The sequence below is a fragment of the Columba livia genome, chromosome 27, assembly GCF_036013475.1.
Source record: "Columba livia isolate bColLiv1 breed racing homer chromosome 27, bColLiv1.pat.W.v2, whole genome shotgun sequence".
NCBI classification, from domain to species: domain Eukaryota; kingdom Metazoa; phylum Chordata; class Aves; order Columbiformes; family Columbidae; genus Columba; species Columba livia.
In genome coordinates, this window is record NC_088628.1 from 3351609 (window position 1) to 3368214 (window position 16606).

At 54.2% G+C, this 16606-nt stretch overlaps 2 protein-coding genes across 6 annotated transcripts in view; one reads left to right on the plus strand and one right to left on the minus strand.

Moving 5' to 3' along the window:
- The window catches only part of LOC110355552 (killer cell lectin-like receptor subfamily F member 1), a 201229-nt gene that overhangs the window by 35330 nt on the left and 149293 nt on the right, over positions 1 to 16606 (plus strand). The window lies entirely within an intron of this gene.
- Positions 1034 to 16606, minus strand: part of FBN3 (fibrillin 3) — a 98674-nt gene continuing 83101 nt past the window's right edge. For all 5 annotated transcript variants that reach the window (XM_065042615.1, XM_065042618.1, XM_013367468.3 and 2 more), the window contains exons 43-65: positions 16177 to 16302; positions 15584 to 15709; positions 14619 to 14744; positions 13786 to 13902; positions 13109 to 13237; positions 12596 to 12715; positions 12119 to 12244; positions 11886 to 12038; positions 10856 to 10921; positions 10441 to 10566; positions 10093 to 10212; positions 9547 to 9669; positions 8635 to 8766; positions 7981 to 8106; positions 7555 to 7761; positions 7349 to 7474; positions 7119 to 7241; positions 6657 to 6773; positions 6264 to 6392; positions 5544 to 5663; positions 5106 to 5337; positions 4451 to 4619; positions 1034 to 3717 (exon numbers count right to left, since the gene is read on the minus strand). In XM_065042615.1, the coding sequence (XP_064898687.1) occupies positions 3343 to 3717; positions 4451 to 4619; positions 5106 to 5337; positions 5544 to 5663; positions 6264 to 6392; positions 6657 to 6773; positions 7119 to 7241; positions 7349 to 7474; positions 7555 to 7761; positions 7981 to 8106; positions 8635 to 8766; positions 9547 to 9669; positions 10093 to 10212; positions 10441 to 10566; positions 10856 to 10921; positions 11886 to 12038; positions 12119 to 12244; positions 12596 to 12715; positions 13109 to 13237; positions 13786 to 13902; positions 14619 to 14744; positions 15584 to 15709; positions 16177 to 16302 (3314 nt within the window). In that variant the 3' untranslated portion in view covers positions 1034 to 3342. The remainder of the gene's footprint in view (positions 3718 to 4450; positions 4620 to 5105; positions 5338 to 5543; positions 5664 to 6263; positions 6393 to 6656; positions 6774 to 7118; positions 7242 to 7348; positions 7475 to 7554; positions 7762 to 7980; positions 8107 to 8634; positions 8767 to 9546; positions 9670 to 10092; positions 10213 to 10440; positions 10567 to 10855; positions 10922 to 11885; positions 12039 to 12118; positions 12245 to 12595; positions 12716 to 13108; positions 13238 to 13785; positions 13903 to 14618; positions 14745 to 15583; positions 15710 to 16176; positions 16303 to 16606) is intronic.

Genomic DNA, 16606 nt, shown 5'->3' on the forward strand with positions numbered 1-16606 from the left:
ACCACCCCTGGAGACATCCCAGGCCAGGCTGGACGGGGCTCTGAGCAACCTGAGCTGCTGAAGATGTCCCTGCTATGGCAGGGGGGCACTGGGGGAGCTGGGAAGGTCCCTTCAACACAAACCATTCTATGATTCTAATATCTGAAATGTTAGTATCTAGAAATTCCTTTCTAGCTGACACAAAGACTTTTTCCAGCCGCTTTCCCTGATCAGACTCTGATTCTGCTTCAGACACTCCTTGTGCTTTCCCATCCACCACCCATCTCTAGCTCTTGACTCTTGGTCAAAAACCCACAGGGATTTAAAGGGTGGAATGAGCCTGTGGTCAAGATGTCCCTGCAACAAAGATGCTGAAGGGAGTGGAGCATCTCCCGTGTGAGGAAAGGCTGAGGGAGCTGGGGCTCTGGAGCTGGACAAGAGGAGACTGAGGGGGGACTCATTCCTGGGGATCAAGATGGAAAGGGGGAGTGTCAGGAGGATGGAGCCAGGCTCTTCTGGTGACAACCAGTGACAGGACAAGGGGCAATGGGTGCAAACTAGAACACAGGAGGTTCCACTTAAATATGAGAAGCAACTTGTTTGGGGTGAGGGTGGCAGAGCCTGGCCCAGGCTGCCCAGGGGGTTGTGGAGTCTCCTTCTGTGCAGACATTCCAACCCGCCTGGACACCTTCCTGTGTAACCTCATCTGGGTGTTCCTGCTCCATGGGGGGATTGCACTGGATGAGCTTTCCAGGGCCCTTCAACCCCTGACATTCTGGGATTCTGTGGTTCATGGCAGTGGTTGTCTCAAATGAGCTTGGAAGGTCCCTTTAACCCAAACTAGTCCATGATTCTGTATGGTGGAGGGGTGAGGTGACTCCATGTGGTCCCTGTTTCCGTGCTGTGTCCCCAGGCACCTCCCTGCCCAGAGAAACCCCTCACTGGGAACCAGCAAAGATCAGGAAAGGACCCCAAACCCCCCAAGGGTGCTGAGGGGACATCAGCAGGTAGGACGCAGCCACCGCCGCGCCGAGGAGCAGGACACGACAACCACTTAACCCAAAATAATTTTATTGTTGCTGTTGCTTCTGATACAAAAAAGGAATTCCACAAAGAGCCGCCTCTCTGTGCGGGACAAGGGGGGCACAGGTTTTGGGTTTCAAGGCTTCCCCCCCAAAATAAACCAAGCAAACCAAACCAAGCAGTAAGAAATGTCAATACAAAACAATAAACCAAAGAAACACCGCACCAGAGAGGAATGAAGGAAACCTTGAGCGTTTTCATGGGAGACTTTTGGCTCAACACACACACACAAACCCATCTCTGCTAATTTATTATTATTAATAGTTTTTTTTCTTTTTTTTTTTTAAAAAAAGCACCTGTTGGAAAACCAAACCAAACCAAAATAATAATAATAAAAAAACAATAACCCAAACATCAGGCCACCCATCCTGTCACAAGCTCTGGGACTCTTGCACAATCCAGAGTCTGGAGCTGCATCATGTAACAGAGTTTTCAAGTTTGACATGAGCCCAAATACAGTATACATACACCCCCCACCCCGGGCGGTGGCAGCGTGCTGGGACATAACAAAACAACCCCCCCAAGCACCAAAAATGAGATAGAAAAGCTACAGGAATACGCACTCCTCACAACACCGAGCAACCGTAACTTTGGTGGTTATACATAAATACGAGAGGGTGGATGGATGCAGTGCACCAACGCTGACGAGTCCATCCCAGCACCAGCTCCTGAAAGCACCGTGGCTGTGTGCAGAAGGTAGTTTGGTGTGTCACCGGAGTGAATTAGCACCGTTCTCGCCTGTGGCGACGCGCAGGGCTGACGCAGGACTGAAAATGAATTCATGCAAAAATAACAAGTGGGGGAGGACTGGTGAGGGAGGGAGGAAGGAAAGCCCACCCGGACAGAGCGAGGCAGGAGGGAGACCTCAATTCACTCAATTAATAGTTTCCACGCTCTTTTTGTTAGTGCATTTCGTTCGTCCGCATTAACTGTCCATCGCCGCTGTCACCTTGGACTGACCAAGATGTGACAACCAGAGGGGAGGGACTTGCAGGCCCTGTGTTTTCAGAGGTGCTCCTGCCTGGGGTCACACAGCTGGGTGGCTCGGAGCCCAGGGCTGTTTGCAAAGGAAGCTCTGCCTGGCTCCTCCGGCTGCAGGGACACCCCCCATCCCCATCTCACTCCTACTGCTGGGAAATTCTGCATGGGATTTGCAAACATTCACGTGGGTGGCGGCCAGGAAATGTGTCCCTGCAGCATGTCACACGTGTCCTGCCAGGGCCCCTGTCACAGGACGCATCCACATGCTCTCAACCAGACTCATAACATTTTTTTCTTGCCAGTTTAGTTTGTCCAGCCACACTCAACAATGCAATTGCCTCTCCCCAGAGCTCCTCCCCTTCTACAGAAGGACACCTTGACTTGCTGGAGCTCTGGAAAAGCCCTTTCAGATGAAAATTGAACAGTTTTACCACTCAGGGTGGTAAAATACTGGCCCAGGTTGGCCAGAGAGGTGGTGGATGAACCATCCCTGGAGACATCCCAGGCCAGGCTGGACGGGGCTCTGAGCAACCTGAGCTGCTGAAGATGTCCCTGTCATGGCAGGGGGGGCACTGGGGAGCTGGGACGGTCCCTTCACACCCAAACTGTTCTATTGCTCTATGAAAACCCACAGTTCCCTACAAGAGCCTGTGGTCCCACAGTCTGGCTGCTTCAGGATGGAAGGTCAGCAACCTGAACTGTCCTGGCACTCAGAGGTGACTGTGCTGGTTGACAGAGGAGCCCAAAAGGACCAGAGGACATGGAGAGGACAGAGAAAGGCAGAGCCCAGGCAGCACAGGGATGGGATGGTTTCTGCAGCACCATCACAAGGCAGAAGCAAAGGAGGAACACGAGCTGCTGGGAAATGCACTGATCCCACACTGTGCTGCTTTCAAACCCCCCTCACAGGTGACGTACGGCCTGTGACTGTGAAGGACACGCAGCTTCCCCGTGGTCCTGCCCTTACCAGCTTGGACTAACAGTATCTTGGTTAAAGGAGCCCGGCAAGAGCTGAGCAGAGGGAGGGAGTCCCTGCTAGCAGGGTTGGGACTTTGGCCAAGCTTTCATCAGCTCTTTGGTGGTGTGGCTGGGTTTTGGACTCCAGCACCCCGAGAAGCAGAGGATCCCTGCGTGGCCAAGGTGGGTGCTGAGCCCGGAGGGACACGTCCCATCAGTTGTGCAGCGCAGGGTGGGAAGGCGGTGGCAGGGGGGGCAGCGAGAGAAGAGGCACTTGTTTCCAGGTGGGGGTGGCAAGGCGAAGGACCGGACTGTCGCTTGGGTGGGTGGATCTCACGGATGTTAGTAGAGCTGGAGCTGGAGCTTCATCCTCAGTGCTTGGCCCAGCTCCCCTGCTAAGTAGTTGAGGTGGTTCTTGGCCTCGAGTTTCTGCAGTTCCCTCTTGCGGTACAGGGGCACGCTGACGATTTCCAGCAGGTAGGTGCCAGGCAGGATTTTCTTGCGGCCGAGGTGCAGGTAGCTGAGCCCCTCTTTTTGGTGGATGCGGAAATAGCCATCGTCGTTCCCCTGGGAGATGAGGTACCGCACACGGTTCTCCAGGGGCTCCACAGCCGGCAGGAGCTCCAGGATGTGCTCCTTGTGAGCCAGGTCAGAGAGGTTCAGCGTCATGGACAGAGGAGCATCCACATCCATGCTGGCCAAGTTCACGGTGTGATCCTTCGGAAGGAACCAAGCATGTTACTTACAGAAACCAGGAAAAGCTCATGGCCAGCTGAAGGAGGACTTGATTTAGAGGAGTTCTGCCCCATGGGTCGCCCCAATGCAGCTCAGAGAAGGCCCTTGCTTCCCTTTAAGTGTTTCTTTGGTTGTGTCTCTGAGACTGAACCAGCCAGTACACAGCCCTTGTCTTCACGGGAGGAACCAATAAATTCAGGGACATTTTCCTCCCAGTCCAATCTGTCCTGCCCAGGCCTTTGAACTTCTTGGGGGAGCCTTGGACAGAAGCCAGAACTTCCTCCCAAGGAAGAACCTGTATTTATGGTGACAGGTCCAGTCTGGAGTCAGACAGCAAGGGCTGACAATCCTTTACGGCCCCATGGGAGCTGTTTCCCCATGAGCTCTCCTTGCAGGGAAACGCGTACTTTATTTCTTGTTTCCATCTATCTGCACTTATTTGTGGTCAAAACACACAAATGTCACTTAAGATTGTCCTGACCTTCTCTAAGGTATTGCGCAAGACCCTCCATTTCTGCAGGACTTCTGGACTCAATGACATCAACAAACACCCAAGCGCCCAGCATGGGCAGGTACACAGCGAGCTGCTGCCTCTGGACCAAGCCAGCCCCATGGGAACAGACATATCGTGTTGGATCCACCCCAGACAGACACCCCCCGAGTGCCCCAGCTCTCCTCCTGCTCCACCCCACCCAGGATGCCACCGACTTCTTACCTGGTGCTTCTCAGTGCCGTTGACGCTGCGTCGCTGCCGACCCCTCTTGGGGTAGCCATTTATCTTGCACTCGTAGCAGGTTTCAGGGGAGAGCAGGTTGTCTTCATCCTCTTCTTGCGGGGCAGGAAGGTAGGAGCCTTTCCCAAAACCCAAGCCAGAAATACAGTGTCTGGTGGCAGAAAAGCAGAGAGACCCATCTCAGATTCATGCTTCAAGATGGAAATCTTACCTTTTCCCTCAGGGGTTCTCCATGTGGCACCGACAAACACGCCTGGATACAAGACAGGGATGGCTTGGACACAGGACATGTCTGAGGAACATCAGGCCACTTCTTGTTTAGATGTATCCATCAGGTTTAACCTCTCTGCACCCTGGACTAGATGGACCTGCAGAGCATCTGCTACAGTGCTGGCAGCTGCACTAACCATGGGATTAGTGAACTGGAAGGGGAGATGGGCATCAGCATGAGGATCTTGTGATGGGTGAGGAACAGTCTGGCATGGAGAAGCTGAAGACTCATGTGGGAATGGGAACTTACTTGCTTCTGGGGCTTATTCAAATTGTGTCAGAAATGTGATGATGGAGCACGTCTGTGGGCACCACACACTTGGCAATGTCCAGGTGCCCGTGGGGACAACCTTCTGGCTGCACTTACCCTTGTCCTGCTCGGAAGTAGCCCCCAGGGCAGCCGCAGAGATAACCGCCGTCTGTGTTGGAGCAGCCGTAACTGCAGGGGCTGCCGCCGGCTGAGCATTCGTCCACATCCTGGCACCCGCCAAAGGCTTGATCAAAATCGAAGCCAGATGGACAGACGCACTTGAAACTCCCCAGAGTGTTGTAGCAGGAGGCAGAGCCGCAGGCGGTGGGGCTGGAGCACTCGTTTTCATCTGCACCCAAAGACAGAACGAGTCAGAACTGTGGCGGAAGGTGCTGCTGGTGCTCCCCACCCTGCACGGCCAAGGGAAACTCCTGCTCATTGCAGGAGGTTGGACTAGATGGCCTTTGAAGGTCCCTTCCAACCCAAACAGTTCTGTGATCCTGTGATCCACCAGCCCACAGCCGCAGGACACCAGAGCCCCCCTCCCACACTCACCCACGCACTGGTTCCACTGGTAATGCTGCACGTAGCCCTGCGGACAGCCGCAGCGGTAGCCCCCGAGCACGTTCTGGCAGCCGTGCTGGCACCGATGGTTTCCATCGCACTCGTCCACATCTGCAGTAACATAACACAGGTGGTGGTGAGACAAACTTCTCCCTGAGCTGCGGGCAGCGCTGGGTGCCCAGGGACCATGTGCACATAGTACCTGCCCAGCACTCAGCATCCTTCAGGGTGCTCATGTGGGTGGGAGGTTCTTCTGCCTAATTATGTCTCTGCAGCTTGGTCCTGAGCAACACCCCCAGCCCCAAGGCCCACACACATCCCCTGCTTGGATATTTTTGCTTTAAAGTCTGGCCCGGACCGTTACCAAATCTGTTCTGCTTCAGGCTGCCTGTGTTGAACACAGGCTTTTCTTTAGCGTAGCACATGGTAGGTTTTGGTCAGCATGAGGTCTCTTCTACTGAGACACAGGACCCTTCCCTTCCCACCCTTGGCTGCTCTGGTTGCTCCACCAAGACCTTCATCTCCTTGTCCAAGAGCCAGTGTTTCTCCAGGCAGGTCGGGCACCAGGGCTTCCTGTGTGGGTTTCTGGTGCCCCACTGCAAGGATTAGTCCCTTCTTGGCTGGACAGAGCTGCCTAAGAGACCGTGAGCGCACCAGGAACTCTTCCATGTAGACCGTGTTTCTGTCAAAGCCCCAGAGACACAGACCCACCTTCGCAGTTGACACCAGAGCTGTCCAGGGAGAATCCTTTCTGACACTCGCAGTTATAGCTGCCTGGTGTGTTCAGACACTGTCCTTTGGCTCCACACAGAGAGGGCTGAGCTGTGCACTCGTTATTGTCTGCAAAACACCGGTGGCCGCGTGTAAGTCCTTCCCTAAGGACGTGGCTGCGCGTGAGCTTTGCAGACAGCTACATCGCATCATGGAGCTCAGTCCTGTCTGAGCAGCAGATACACAAGCCAGATGCACAACCCCAGGCCAACCGGAGAGGGGCAGAGCTCTAGATCTAGAGCTAGCAGGCTGCAAAGACTCTCCTCACTTTAAAAAGGACCCACAGGGACCTCGCTCATGCTGTAGAGCAGAGCAGTGAATGCCTCTACTCACCGATGCAGGATGAGTGGTGCTGAGTGAAGCCTGGAGGGCATTTGCAGTTGAATCCTCCGATAATGTTCACACAGAGGAACTGGCAGTTGTGCTGCTTGGTGGAACATTCATCCAAATCTAAAGTAACAAGCACAAGAACATGTGTCTGAATTTATCTTACTGAGATATCTTTGCAGTTTGAGTCTGTGACACCTGCATGTAGGTGGTGACACAGCGACGCTGGGCAGAGCAGGACCTGACATGGACCAGCCTCACGAACAACACACCCAAAACTCCTGCATGAGAATCACAAGTCCTCTCCCCACCCCAGCTGCTGATCATACACAGATGCATTTAAAAGATGCAGAGATTTTACTCTGCCTCTCCTGCGATGCACAAATCCCAGACTGGACTATTCTGGACCAGGTTAATCAGCTCTTGCCATCCCCCCTGTGCTGCCAGAGCTCTCTGCTCGGTGAATACCTTTGCAGATCTTCCCATCTTCTTGCAGAATGTACCCTCGGGGGCAGGAGCATTGGTAGCTGCCTTCTGTGTTCTTGCAGATGAAGTTACAGGGCTTAGGGGACTGGTTACACTCATCCAAATCTAGACTCAGGAGACAGGATACATCAGCATTCACAGGTTGTGCTGTTGGATGGGGCTCCTGAAAAGAAGGGGTGGAACATGCCGAGGGTTTCCCTGTCCCGACTCACCCACACAGGCCGTGCCCGTGATGTCCGCGGTGTAGCCCAGCCGGCAGTGGCAGCGGAAGGAGCCGATGCTGTTGATGCACTGGCCGTTCTTGCAGAGGTTGGGCAGCACCTTGCACTCGTCGATGTCTGCGGGAGGAAGAACCAGTGGGGACCAGTTCTCAGGGGAATTGTGCGTGTACCCACATCTCTGCTGCCTCCCAGCTCACCTCTGCCATCGGTGGAGTAACCTGGCCCATGAGGACACATTTTCTTGTACTGGGCAGTTCCAGGGAGGGGACACAGCTCACACTGGGGGCCCCAGCTGCGCCCGCTGTTGCAGCAGCACTCGGATTTGGTGACCAGGTTGCGGTTGGTGGAGGACATCTGGCACATGGTTTGCAGCACTTCGGTGAAGCAGAATCCCTGGCGGGTGTCTGGATGGAGACAGTGGGAAACAAGGTCAGGATCTGAGTGTCAGCACCACGGATAACCCAGCAGCCTGTCCAGCACATGGTAGCATGATTTGGACATAATAATGTCAAAGGTAAAGGTGATGCCCCAACAACTCTCTCCACAGAAACCTGAAACACTTGAAAAGCATCATGTGCTACTAAAAAGAGGCTACTCAAGACCCACCAGGATGTGGTAATTACCAATACACTCTGTGCCAGAGGGACTGACTTCAAAACCTTCGTTGCAGTCACAGCGGTAACTTCCCATCGTGTTGATGCAGCGGCCGTTGGGGCAGATTCCAGGCTTGGTGCGACACTCGTTCTCATCTAGAAAAGAAGGAGCCACCAAAGAGCTGTGGTGAGGCATAGGACAAATTTCAGCTTTCCATAAGTCCTCATGCTAGCACTGTTTGAAATGCCCTCACACAGTCCTTGAGGACCATTTCCACATCCTCAGCCAGCTCAGAACCATGTCCACTTGCCCTGGACCTGCCCCAGAGCAGGGTGGCTTCTCTGCTTTGCACATTCTCCATCTGCAAGTGGCCAAGCTGCTGGTCTAGGAGCAGGCTGACCCTTCCAAAAGCATCTCAGTGCAAAGAAGCTTGACACAGACACGGGAAAACTCAAGAGAAAGGGCACATGGCACAACGCTGTGTCATCCTGTGCTGGAACTGTGCAGACCAGAGAGGAACAGAAGTTCTGTGTGTGCAGGCATCTGGTAGGACATAGAGGATGTTCTGATACATGGGAAGCCCCAAGGAGGAGCTGTTGGGTAGAGGGACATAAAATAAAGCCACAGAGACAATGTCTAGAAGAGGATGACCTCTGGCCCCACAGGGAACCCATCCTTGGTACCTGTGCAGCCCTCTCCATCAGGCCTGCGTTGCATTCCTGGGGGGCAGATGCACATGAAGGTGCCGATGAGGTTCTTGCACAGCATCCCTCGAGACTCGCAGTCGTGCAGTCCTTCCGCACACTCATCCAGATCTGCAACCGAGAAACGACCTCATGGGACCATGTTCAACCTGCCAGCTCTGCACCACTGTGGGGACAACTGAGTGGACACATCTTCACCGCTCTGCCAGTCCCTGCTGCCCTGGTCTGTGCTGCCTGGTGGCACACAGCCCAGACAGTGAGGTAGGTGAGAGTGAGCACAAGCCCAGAGACACCAGGTCAATCACAGAATCACAGATGGTTTGTGCTGAAGGGACCTTCCCAGCTCCCCCAGTGCCCCCCTGCCATGAGCAGGGACATCTTCACCAGCTCAGGTTGCTCAGAGCCCCGTCCAGCCTGGACTGGGATGTCTCCAGGGCTGGTTCATCCACCACCTCTCTGGCCAACCTGGGCCAGGCTCTCACCACCCTCAGGGCAACAATTCCTTCCTCATGTCCAGCCTGAATCTCCCTCCTTTAGTTCAGAACCATCACCCCCTGTCCTATCGCAACAGGCCCTGCTCAAAAGTCTGTCCCCATCTTTTTAAGTCCAGAAAGGTCGCAATAAGGTCTCTGCAGAGCCTTGTCTTCTCCAGCTGAACACCCCAACTCTCAGCCTGTCCCCCAGCAGAGCTGTTCCAGCCTCCGATCATTTCTGTGGCTCCTCTGGCCCCTCTCCAGCAGGTCCATGTGTGTCCTGTGCTGAGGACCCAGAGCTGGACCAGCACTGCAGGGTGTCTCACCAGATCAGCTCCTGCCTCCTCTCCAAACAGCACCAGAGACTGGCCAAGTGCGGGGGCCCAGGGAGGGTGCGGGAGCTCAGAAGGGGTTTTACCTCTGCACATTCTTCTGTCTTCTCGGAGGGCATATCCAGAGGGGCAGGTGCACTCGTAGGAGCCGAAGGTGTTGATGCAGCGGAAGGCGCAGAGCAGGGGATTCAGCGCACACTCGTTGATATCTGGGGGCAGGAGAGAGGGGAGAGCTCGACCCTGTGTGCTCAGAGTCAGCTGGGTAATAATAGCGGGGGGATCTTCCCGGGACAGACTCGCCCCACCCCAAGCATTCATCTCATGAGAACTTTGTTCCCCCAAGGCTTCCTGTAATGGTTTTTGGTTGCAGAGGGACAGACAGACACCTGGTGTCTCAGCAGCTTTGACAGGAACAGGGTCGTGGCTCCCTGGGGAGGCAGCTCCTACTTTTAGGCAGGACTCCAGTCCTGGGCTCAGGCCTCACTGGAGGCCAAAGAGGACCAGTGCTGATGTGCACACTCATGTGGAGATGAGCCCCAGCCAGCTTTTCTGCACTGTCCATCGGAGGTGGTGATCCAGTGGGGTCACATACACGGCCTAGTATGAAATGAGTTGCCCCACAGCAGCATTACCTTCACATGTCATCATGGGCCCTGGCTCAAAGCCCTCGTCACAGGCGCACTCGAAGCCTCCCACCACATTGGTGCAGGTGCCGTTCCCACACGGGTTGCCGATGGAGCACTCGTCGGTATCTGGAGGAAGCCAGGACCACGTTAGGTGAATGAGTTAGACCCGAAATGTGCAGGCTGGGCATTTCTTGCAGCCAGAGACCAGCAAAGCCAGGAGTAAAACACAAAGGGGCAGGTGAGAAGCATGTTCCTTCTCTCCACACACACACAGAGGCACAAACACGCTCATGGCCTCTGGCACGAGGAGGATAAAAGCAGGAGGGAGCAGGTGCTCCCCACGCAGACTCTCACCCACGCAGTTGACGCCGGTGTAGTCCAGGTTGTAGCCGAAGGGGCACTCGCAGCGGAAGGACCCATCGGTGTTAATGCAGGCTCCGTTTATGCAGACACCCAGGTTCTCTGAGCATTCGTTAACATCTGGAAAAGGAAAACGAGGCAATGAAACCTCATGTGGGCATGAAGCCAGAATCATCCCTGTCCTCGCAGGGCTGGCCCACCAATCCCCGATACTCCCTCTCCAGAACTGGGCGCTGAACCGCTGGTGAGCAGTCAGCAACCTTAACCTTGGGAGGGTACCCAGCCCTACGTCCCTCCTCTCCCACCACTGGGATTCAACTCTACTCTCCAAATAGCCTAAGTTTGGTTGCTTCTATGCAACCTCCCCAAAAAACCCCAAATTTATTCTCCTCCTTAGATCAGACTGTACCTTCTCGGGTGTCACCTGGGCCTGGGATGGCTCCGTGGCCATATGGACACAGCTCCTGGAAAGCAACTAGAAGAAAACAGAAAAATGAGATGTGATTACAAGTGTTTCTACTCCCAGAAGCAGAAACGTGCTTTGGAGGCTTCTAGCGCATGACTGAGAGCTTGACAGCTCACTGTCCGTGGGAAGCCACAAAACCCCAGCTGGCTGGGAAACACCTGTGCTTGCCATGGATCTGGATGCACTGAGGTGCTTCTGCATTATCTAAAGCCTCACAGAGAACTGTGAGCAGATCCAAAGCAGGAAAAGCAATCCATTTCTCAAGAGCCTGACTGTGGTTGCTGGAGATCCAAGGGATTCTGCAGCCAAGTAAGGGCTATTGGGTTTCAAGGCAGCATTCTCCAGAGGGAGGAGCCCACTTTCATAGAATCACAGGATGGTTTGGGTTGAAGGGATGTTCCCAGCTCCCCCAGTGCCCCCCTGCCATGACAGGGACATCTTCACCAGCTCAGGTTGCTCAGAGCCCCGTCCAGCCTGGCCTGGGATGTCTCCAGGGATGGTTCATCTACCACCTTTCTGGCCAACCTGGGCCAGGCTCTCACCACCCTCAGGGACAAAAATTTCTTCCCCATGTCCAGCCTGAATCTCTTTCCTTTAGTTTAAAACCACCCCCTCTTGTCCTGTCGCAACAGGTCCTGCTCAAAAGTCTGTCCCCATCTTTCCTGTGGCCCCCTTTTAAGTCTGGAAAGTCCACACTAAGGTCTCCCTGGAGCTTCTCTTCTCCAGCTGAACACCCCAGCTCCCTCAGCCTGTCCCCCAGCAGAGCTGTTCCAGCCTCGGGTCATTCCTGTGGCTCCTCTGGCCCCTCTCCAGCAGGTCCATGTGTGTCCTGTGCTGAGGACCCAGAGCTGGATGCAGCCGGACACTTGCACTGCTGGTTGTCTCACCTGACCTGCACACCCTCCCCACACTCTGCACTTGTTGGGGACACATGCACCATCTCTCCCATGGATCCAGGTCCCAGCACACTTACCATTCCCCTCCTGTGGGCACAGCTCACAGGGATCTCCCCAGCCTTCTCCTGGCATCTTGCTGCAGCAACACCGAGCCTTGGTGGTGTTGAAGGCCTTAGGGACAGAGCACTTCCCGTTGTCGAAGCGAGTGAAGCAGAAGCTCTGGCGAGTATCTGTAGGAGGACGGGGACATTGCAGACACCCGGGGTGGTTGTGCACCCCTCCTCTCCCCACTGTGACGAGCTGCACTCACCGAAGCACCGTCGGCCGTTATCAGACAGCACAAAGCCTGGAGGGCAGACACACTGGAAGCTGCCAGGGGTATTGGTGCATGTCCCGAAGAGGCAGATGTTTGGTTCCTCTTCACATTCATTGATATCTGGGAGCACCAGGGATATTTTACTTACAGAGTAGCCAAAGGTCACTCATTTCCTCGTTGCATCAAAATCAGCTGAAGTTGTGATGTTTGGGGAACTCTGATGCCTGCATGACCTCACTCTGGTCCTCACCCTTACCCCACCCTCAGGGGAAACAGGACAATGAAGAGGCCAAGGCACAGCAAACCCACCCATCCTCCCTTGCCACGCTCAGTGTCCCATTGCTTTCAAGAAGGTATTTGGGGGTGGTGATTCATGCCCCAGCCCACGGAGGAGGAATAGGTTGTTCAGGGAATAGTCTGAGCTGCCCACATGCTGTGCTGGCAATGGAAGAGGCCAAGAGCCAACATTACCGATGCAGTTGTCATTCTGCACCTCGTACCCAGGGGGGCAGATACAGCGGAAGGAACCCTCCAGGTTCTGGCAGGTGCCCGGGGAGCAGGTCCCAGGCAGGCTCACACACTCGTTGATGTCTGCAGAGGAGAAGAAATAACCAGTGATAGTGTCTGTGCTCAGAGCCCCGTCCAGCCTGGCCTGGGACGTCTCCAGGGATGGTTCATCTACCACCTCTCTGGCCAACCTGGGCCAGACTCTCACCACCCTCAGGGCAACAATTTCATTATATCCATCCTGAATCTCTCTCCTTTAGTTTAAAACCATCACTCCTTGTCCTATCACAACAGGCCCTGCTCAAAAGTCGGTCCCCATCTTTCTTTTCGTCCCCTTTTAAGCAGTAAATGGTTCTGGAGAGTCCACTGCTCAGTTGCTTGTGATGGGACTAGCCTGGGGTCCAGGTGGCACAGCACTGCCCAGTGCCAGCCACACCAGCCTCCAGCTCAGCTCACAGGGCCAGTCCAGACACTCACCTACACAGTTCTTCCCATCAGGGGTCCGGTCATACCCCTCTTGGCACAGGCACTGGAAGGAGCCGATGCTGTTGATGCACTGGCCGTTCCGACACACCTGCCCCACCAGGGATGAACATTCATCAATGTCTGTGGGAGGGAAATGATAAGCATAGCAGGAAGAGATAATCATAGAATCATAGAATGATTTTGGTTGAAAGAGACCCTCGAGATCATTGAGTACAATCATAACCCACCCCTGGCATTGACCCATGTCCCCCGAGAACCTCATCTCCGTCTGTCCAACCCTCCAGGGCTGGTGACTCCAGCACTGCCCTGGGCAGCCTGTTCCAATGCCCCACAGCCCTTTGGGGAAGAAATTGTTCCCCAGATCCAACCTCAGCCTCCCCTGGCGCAACTTGAGGCCGTTTCCTCTGCTCCTGGCGCTTGTTCCTGGGGAGCAGAGCCCGACCCCCCTGGCTCCAAGCTCCTTTCAGGCAGTTGTAGGGAGCAACATTATGGACAGAATGTGTCAGTGTGCCACCTTGTCTGACACATACAGCCACCCCTACAGCCACTGCCAGGTGACACCCAGAGCTGACCCCCCATATGCCACTGGGTGACACCCCGTGCCCCACAGCCATTGTCACGTTGACCGCAGGCAGCAATCTGTACAGTCAGGATTTCGTTCAACTCACCCATGCAGTCGTTGTTGTGTGTGAGCTCAAAGCCCGGGAAGCAGAGGCAGTTGTAGGAGCCGACTGTGTTCTTGCACGTCCCGTTCCCACAGGGCTGTCGGTCACACTCATCGATATCTGCAGAGAAAAGGCCACAGCTGATCCAGGAGCTGAGGGAGCTGAGAGCCACCGTCCTGGCTGTGTAGACGGGGTCCAGGCAGCTGCACAACACCCTGTGCTTGCAGGGACAGCCTGGGATGGAGAGGACACAGTGGCCCTTGGCACTACCCAGTGGGTGCTGGAGAGAGCTCCTGTCCATCCTGATATTGTAGCCACTACCACCTAAAAGAATGAATCCTGTTGGCAACTCCTAACCTTAAGATATGTAAATCCTCTCTGGTTTAGGTCAGTCTGCTCCTCCAACAAAGAGGGACTCACAAAACACCAAATCAGAAACTAGAGATTACTGACCTTGCCGCTTTAGACGTTGTGGACCCTGCACAATTAGTTGAGTCTTGTTTTAACACACAACTTGAGACTGTTGGATCAAGTGTCCTTTAGCTGAATGTTGCTCATTATATGCTAAAATGATTGTGTAACCAATATGCAAATGTGCAACCAATTGGCTCTTTAGGACTGCCCTGAAGGTGTGAATGTATTGATAAGGTTTTGTATATAACACCTGTCACTTTCTTTCTGGTGTGCTGGCTTTATTCCAGCATCCAGACTTGTGCAGCTCTGTAATAAACAATATCATGTTTCTGTGTGCAAATGTAGCCTATTGCGTATGGGGTGGACCCTGGATTTGGGACAACAATATCTGGTTCCCGGCAGGGCTGTGCAGCCACACTGACCCATGCACATGGTCTGCTCCCCCGTGGCCTTGAAGCCGTTGTGGCAGATGCAGACGTAGCTGCCCTCGGTGTCAACGCAGTCGCCGTGGCTGCAGACGTTGGGGATCTCCTGGCATTCATTGCGACCTAAAACAAAGCAAAAATGGGCATTAACGAGCAGAAGGGATGGAGCAAATGGGAAGAACTGAGGCACTGGCCTCCTGCAGAGCCCTGCCTGCTGCTGGGACGCTGTGTCTGTGAGTAGCAGCACAGCGGAATAGGGTTTCTGTTTTCTGAGAGTTGGTTTCACTGAGAACAAGACTGATGCACTGTCTTCTCTAAAAAAAGGCAGTTTAATCGGAGAAAATGGCCTGAGATGCCAGACTAAAGCTGCACTTCACAGTGACCTTTTTTCCATCCTTCAGCAGCCCACAATCCCTGGGGACTGTTCCAAATGTACAGGTATCCCACAATCACAGCACAGACAGGTCAGAGTCCCCACGGTTAACAAGAGACCAAGAACACATGCATGGGACTGGCATGTCCTTCAGAGGAGCATCATAGGATCAGTTTGGTTGGAAAAGCTCCTCAAGACCATGGAGTCCAACCATTACCCCACTCCTGGCATTACCCCATGTCCTGAGAACCTCATGTCCGTCTGTCCAGCCCTCCAGGGCTGGTGACTCCAGCACTGCCCTGGGCAGCCTGTTCCAATGCCCCACAGCCCTTTGGGAAGAAATTGTTCCCCAGATCCAGCCTCAGCCTCCCCTGGTGCAACTTGAGGCTGTTTCAGCTCATCCTGTCGCTTGTTCTGTGGGAGAAGAGACCAACTCCCTCCATGCTAGAACCTCCTTTCATATCCTGCATCCTGTCCTTCCTTGGGTCCACCCAGGGTGGCTTCCAAAACCATCTGGAGCACGTAGGCAGGGGTGTCAGCGCCTCACACACGTGTCTCTGGAATAGGTAGCAAAGAGCTCCCATCTTACCCACGCAGGCTCCGCTGGGCGACAGCTTGTATCCAGTGGAGCATTCGCACCTGTAACTGCCCGGGATGTTGATGCAGTCGGCGTTGCGCTGGCACAGGTTCTCCCCGTTGCTGCACTCGTCGATGTCTGCAGGACGAGAGCAAACGCAAACCTTGAGTGTGCCAAGTGCTCAACGGGCACCGACATCCTGGTAGGGCTGGAGTGGCTCTGTGGAGTCAACTCAATTTTAAACCCTGGTTTGTTCTGATCAGGGTCAATTTTCAACCTTTTTCTATGGCTTTGCTATAATATAACAGGAATTTTAGTTTCAACTCAAAAACCTTGAAGTATTCACATTTGCAACCTTTTTCTAACCAAAAAACCCCACAAACAGAGGAAGGGAAAACCAGACAAGAATATGAATGAAAACCACCAATTTTTGTCCAACTGTTGATGTGGAAAATGCAGAAGATTTCAAGAAGGCTGAGAACATGTAGACTCCATCCATGACTGCAGACAGCCCTGCCCGTGATGCCCCATGAGCTGGGGAGGTGCCAATGCCACACTGGGAGCCCCCAGCACCCTCCTGGCTGCTGCCCCAGCTGCCCCGTTACCTTCGCAGATGAGCAGGATGTTGTTGTAGCTGAATCCAATGGGACACTCGCACCTGAAGCTGCCAATTTGGTTGATGCAGACACCGTTGGTGCAGATGGCGGGGATCTCGCTGCACTCATCGATATCTGCGCACAGACAAACATCTCTCAGCATCCCGGGAAGGCGGAAGGGAGGAGAACATCCCCCAGAGTTGGGAGATGGCTGCCCTTGTTCCTTCTAGAAAGAAGACTAGCAGGAAAAGGGCCACCAGACAAAGAGTGGAGCAGCTTTTGGAGGATTGATGCTGGATCCTGCAGATCATGCCAGGTTGGGGCTGCTTGGCAGAAACACCCTCTGCTGTGCTTTCTTCCTGGGGGCAGGAGATGAACTCATCTCCTCTTCTGTCCCCAGCTGGCACTGCCAACAGGTGAAGCAAGCATTAACTGGTCC